Source organism: Bufo bufo, chromosome 3 (genome assembly GCF_905171765.1).
Source record: "Bufo bufo chromosome 3, aBufBuf1.1, whole genome shotgun sequence".
In the NCBI taxonomy this organism is placed as follows: domain Eukaryota; kingdom Metazoa; phylum Chordata; class Amphibia; order Anura; family Bufonidae; genus Bufo; species Bufo bufo.
Genome location: NC_053391.1, coordinates 225,854,604 through 225,860,603, shown reverse-complemented (window position 1 = coordinate 225,860,603; position 6,000 = coordinate 225,854,604). Strand labels below are relative to the sequence as shown.

The window sequence follows — 6,000 nt, the reverse complement described above, 5'->3', positions numbered from 1 at the left end:
CTAGTGGCTGCCGACATCAGAGGTGAGGAGGTGACTGCCAGACAAGAGGTCATTATACCTCTCGGGAGTCTTGACACCGTAATGTAAAGTACAACGCTAAACTCTCCTTTGTTCTCCCTGTGTTAGGTGCTCAGCCAGAGCCTGCTGGTGCAGTGATCAGTGAGTCAGTGTATTTGCCTCTGCCCCATCAGCATCATCCCAGCAAAGACATTTCTGCACTGCTCGGTCATCTCATGTGTGGGCACTGGATCTACACAGCAGAACATTGTGGGGATAATCATGGTGCTGATGGGCCAATGTAATACTGGAGATGCAGAGCACTGATAATTTGCCATTTTGGCTGCGTTATATTTAAATATGATGGAGAAAACACGAGTTTTTAAATTGCACAAAAGTCAGAAATGTAAAATTGTCTAAATTTGCTATTTATGTATAGAAGACAATTCTAGAGTAGACTTGTAACGGTTTCCTGCATAAATAGCAGCCTGTTAATGTTATTTAGACCTATGTATTATATATATTGATTACTTCAACTTTCGTACTCCTCTTCAGCTGAAAATACTCCTCAAAAACGGTAAGAGGAGTATTTTTACTCTTTTGGAAAAAATGTAGTGCGACCTTTGAACGCAAGCGTGAAAGTAGCCTAATAAAGATATCCTTTACTTATAACCCGCAATAAAATGTGTATCATTCACGTTTAGACATAGCATTACTCTCAAGCTAAGGCCGAATGCACACGGCCGTGTTCCGCGGCCGAGAGCGGTCCGTGGTATGCCGGGCTGGATTCCTGTTCAGAGCAGGAGCGCACGGCGTCATTGGTTGCTATGACGCCGTGCGCTTCATGCTGCCGCTGCACTACAGTAATACACTCGTATGATCTATACGAGTGTATTACTGTACAGCAGCGGCGGCATGAAGCGCACGGCGTCATAGCAACCAATGACGCCGTGCGCTCCTGCTCCGAACAGGAATCCAGCCCGACATACCACGGACCGCTCTCGGCTGCGGAACACGGCCGTGTACATTCGGCCTAAGTTTGTGTAACTGGGTTAGGGGACACTCTGATTATTAGCCAATATAGTGTCACTGTTCCAATGTTAGTGTTTGTATGTAGAGGACACTGCAGATTTTGACCAGATTATCCTGTTTTTGCTTTTGTTTCCAGTGTTTTGTTTACTTCACATCCTGCAGTGTAGTCATATGAGGCTTCACTTGAAAGTATTGCTGGAACCTTAACTTAGCATACCTGATGAAAAAGGAAACAAAGAATCAAATGACTACCACGATAACAAGTATCCTAGTGAAAGGAAAGAAAGAACATAGACAGAAATGTTCCTTAAAGGGGTTGTCTCATTTCAATAAATAGCATTTATTATGTAGAGGATGTTAATACAAGGCTCTTTCTCTAGGTGTCTGGATTCATTTTTCGATCACGTTATACACTGCTCGTTTCCATGGTTATGACCACTTTGTAATCCAGCAGCGGTGGCCGTGCTTGTATACTATAGGAAAAATAGCCAGCCTATGTGCGCTCCCACAGTTCCGGCCATCAGAAAGGCCAGAGATTTTTCCTATAGTGTGCAGGCATGACCACTACCGATGGGTGGTCATAACCATGGAAACGAGCAGTGTATAATGTGATGGAAAAATGAAACAAGCCAGCAAACAAAGCAATATGGACACTTACAATACATTAGTAAGCGGCTTGTATTAAAGGGGTTCTGCAGTTCTTTTAAACTGATGATCTATGCTGTGGATAGATCATCAGTAGTTGATCGGCGGGGGTCCAACACCCGGGACACCCGCCGATCAGCTGTTTGAGAAGGCAGAGGCGCTCCAGTAGCGCAGCGGCCTTTTCTCCGTTTCCCTCAGGCCCAGTGACGTCACAACTAGTAACATGGGCCTGGGCGGGGCTAAGCTCTGTTCACTTGAATGGAGCTTAGCCGCACCCAGGCCAGTGATACTAGTCGTGACGTCACGAGGCCTGCAGTAAACAGCGAGAAGGCTGTGGCGCTAATGCCAGCGCCGCTGCCTTCTTAAACAGCTGATCGGCGGGGGTCCCAGGTGTTGGACCCCCACCGATCAGATGCTGATGATCTATCCAGAGAATAGATCATCAGTTTAAAAGAACTGCAGAACCCCTTTAACTTTATCTACATTATAAATACCATTTGCTGAAGTGAGAAAACCCCTTTAATCCCTTCTTACCCTAGGCCAGTTTTCACCTTTCTGCCCAGGCCTATTTTTGCAAATCTGACATGTCTCACTTTAAGTGGTCATAACTTTGGAATGGTTTGGAATGGGCAGCACTGTGACTCAGTGGTTAGCACTGGGGTCCTAGGTTTGAATTTGACCAAGGACAACATGTACATGGAGTTTGTATGTTCTCTCCGTGTTTACATGGGGTTCCTCACTCACTCCAAAGACATACTCATAGGGACCTTAGATTGTGAGCCCCATTGGGGACAGTTGGATGCTAATGTCTGTAAAGTGCTGCGGAATATGTCAGCACCATATAAGTGGATAAAATAAATAAAAATCTAAACGATTCTGAGACTGTCAAATTGTACTTCATGTTAGCGGTAAATTTGGTAAATATTTTTTTTCCTTTTCTATTTTTTTTTTTTAATTTACAGAAAATTTCAAATAATTATCAATTTTCTAAATTTGAATTTCTCTACTTTTAAGACAGATAGTAATACCTCATAAATAGTTATCAGTTAACATTCCCCATATGTCTACTTTATGTTGGCATCATTTTGTAAATGTCATTTTATTTTACTAGGAAGTAATAAAACTTAGAATTATAGAAGCTATTTTTCAGATTTTCAATAACATTTCCAAAACCGACTATTTTAATCACCAATTCAGTTAAAGTGATTTTGAGAGGCTTACATAATAGAAACCACCCATAAATGACCCTTAATCATTAATCACCCCATAAATGACAGTTTAGAAACTAAACCCCTCAAATTATTCAAAACTTTGTTAATCCTTGAGATGTTCCACAAGAATTAAAGGAAAATAGAGGTGAAATTTCAAAATTTCATTTTTTTTGCAGATTTTCTATGTTAATAATTTTTTTCTCTGCAACACAGGAAGGGTTAACAGTAAAACAAACCTCAATATGTAATACCCTAAGTCTGCAGTTTACAGAAATACTTCATATGTGTTCATAAACAGCTCTATGGGAACATGGAAGTGGTCAGGAGGGAAGGAGCGCTATATGGTTTTTGAGGGCAGGTTGTATTTGAAGAGACCCTGAGGTATGCGTACAGTGGAAACCCCCAAAAAGTGACCCCATTTTGCACTTTGACCCCACATTTTACAGAATTTAGAAATACTTGGCTGTGAAAATGAATAATTTTATTTTTTCTAATAAAATGTTGCTTTAGCCCCAAACTTTTCATTTTTTACAAGGTGAAACAGGAGAAAAAGCACCCCATAATTTGTTATCCCTTTTCTCCTAATTATGACAACACCTCATATGTGGTGGTAAACTGCTGTAGGGGCACATGGCAGGACTCAGAAGGGCAAGGAGCACCATATGGCTTTTGCAGAGCAGATTTTGATGGATTGGTTTACGGGCACCATGTTGGTATTGAATAGTCTCTGGGTACCAGTTCAGCCATTTTATGACAACCATACGTTTTTCTCTCTCAATGGAGCTGTGTAAGGACTTATTTTCAGTGGGATGAGTTGATTGTCATCATTGGTTCTATTTTGGGGCACATACAACTTTAGCACTTTTTATTTAGCTTTTTGGAAAGCAGGATAAACAAATGCAGCAATTCTGCCATTGCTTTTTGGGTTTTGTTATTGTGGTGTACACCATGCAGGAAAAATGACATGCTATCTTTATTCTGCTGGTCAGTATGATTACAGAGACACCATTTTTATATAGTTTTTTGTACCTTTTACCACTTTTAGGCCTCTTTCACACTACAGTATGTCCATTTCAGTGTTTTGCGTTCCGTTTTTCACGGATCCGTTGTCCCGTTTTTGGGTTCCGTTGTGTCTCCGTTTCCGTTCAGTATGTCCGCAAAAACGTTTCAGTATGGTTTCCGTATGGTTCCCGTATACGGTCCGTTTTTCACGGATCAAAAACGGAAGCCACCTGTATTTGTGCTCAGCCAAAGTTTGGCAACAAGAAACACATGGCCACAGTGGGCTGGGCCTAGCATTTGTTAATGACGGATCCGCAAAAAACGGATGACATACGGATGCCTTCCGTATGCATTCCGTTTTTTTGCGGACCCATTGACTTTAATGGAGCCACGGACCGTGATTTGCGGACAAACATAGGACATGTTCTATCTTTCCACGGCACGGAAATACTGAAATACTGAAACGGAATGCACACGGAGACACTTCAGTATTTTTTGCTGAACCATTGAAATGAATGGTTCAGTATCTGTTCCGTATACTGAACTCAAAAAACGTCCAGTATACTGAACGCAAAATACTGTAGTGTGAAAGAGGCCTTACACAAAGCATTTTTGTAAAGAAAAATCATGTTTTTGCATCGCCATTTTCTGAAAGCAGTGGCACGTCCGAACGCTCGTTCACGATAATCTGCCTGAACATCAGGCAATCTAAAGAGGCATTTAGTTGGCACCTACTATATGGAGTAAATTTCAAGATGCATTCCAGAAAAATGATTATTGATGTGCTAATGACTTTTATGCCTCATTCACACATCAGTGTTTTGGTCAGTGATTTCCATCAGTGATTGTGAGTCATAACCAGGTGCGGCTCTAAACATAGAACAGGTGCAGATCTTTCCCTTATACCTTATGTCTGTGGAGGCTCCAATCCTGGTTTTAGCTCACAATCACTGATGGAAATCAATGACTAAACACTGATGTGTGAATAAGGCTTTAGGGAACTGTTTGTTCAACGGCAATGGTTTTCCTGCTCTTATCAGAGATCATTCCAACTGCTCTTTATGTAATATAGTACTTCCTTAAGATACTTACTGTGCAAAGTTAAAGTCAATGTCTGAAAATCTATGCTGAATGAGAGCCCATAGACCCCAGAAGTAGTGGGATGCCTGGAAAAGAAAAAGTAGTTATTTTAAGTACTGGTACACTGCATTCAGAAAGGAGTTGTCCTTGCTCCACAAATTGATGACCTCTCCTAGAGCTGAGCTATAGTAACCCAGCATGGTGACTACACAGTAGACGACGAGGTCTGCTTCCAGCTCCGTCCACTGTGTAATTTCTAGTGCCAGCCGCTGCTGACAACTGAACGGTGGGACTGTCGGTTGTCTGCCCCTCACCGATCTGATGTTGATGACTTATCCTAAAGATAGGTCATCAATATGTAGAGCACAGGCAACCCCTTTAACAGAACAAGATACACTGGAAATGCACAAAAACATATCCCAGCAGCTCTTCCCTTTATCTCCTCCTTTGCCTCGATCCTATTTAGTCTCATTTTACAGTTAAGACTGAGAAACCCTGGGGAGTTTTAGCAAAACTCCTGCAAAGGAAAACTGGCTATAATGCCAATAGCAACCAATCAGATCCCATCTTTCATTTCTCAGAGCTCTTTTGGAAATTGAAAGGATCATTCTGATTGGTTGCTAGTTTTCCTTTGCACAAATAAATCTCCATAAAGAAATCATCTCTATGTGTTCCATGAGGTCATTCATGACCCCCTCCTCCTCTTTAGGCCCCTTTCACACGGGCGAGTATTCCGCGCGGGTGCAATGCGTGAGGTGAACGCATTGCACCCGCACTGAATCCTGACCCATTAATTTCTATGGGGCTGTGCACATGAGCGGTGATTTTCACGCATCACTTATGAGTTGCGTGAAAATCGCAGCATGCTCTATATTCTGCGTTTATCACGCAACGCAGGCCCCATAGAAGTGAATGGGGCTGTGTGAAAATCGCAAGCATCCGCAAGAAAGTGCGGATGTGGTGCGATTTTCACGCACGGTTGCTAGGAGACGATCGGGATGGAGACCCGATCATTATTATTTTCCCTTATAAC

The 6,000-nt window shown here is 42.1% G+C and overlaps 1 protein-coding gene across 1 annotated transcript in view; it reads right to left on the bottom strand.

Moving 5' to 3' along the window:
* Positions 1-1,158: 1,158 nt before the first annotated feature.
* The window catches only part of ETNK2 (ethanolamine kinase 2), an 87,104-nt gene continuing 82,262 nt past the window's right edge, over positions 1,159-6,000 (bottom strand). The window contains exons 7-8 of the mRNA XM_040424007.1: positions 4,980-5,053; positions 1,159-1,246 (exon numbers count right to left, since the gene is read on the bottom strand). Of these exons, the coding sequence (XP_040279941.1) occupies positions 1,174-1,246; positions 4,980-5,053 (147 nt within the window). The 3' untranslated portion in view covers positions 1,159-1,173. The remainder of the gene's footprint in view (positions 1,247-4,979; positions 5,054-6,000) is intronic.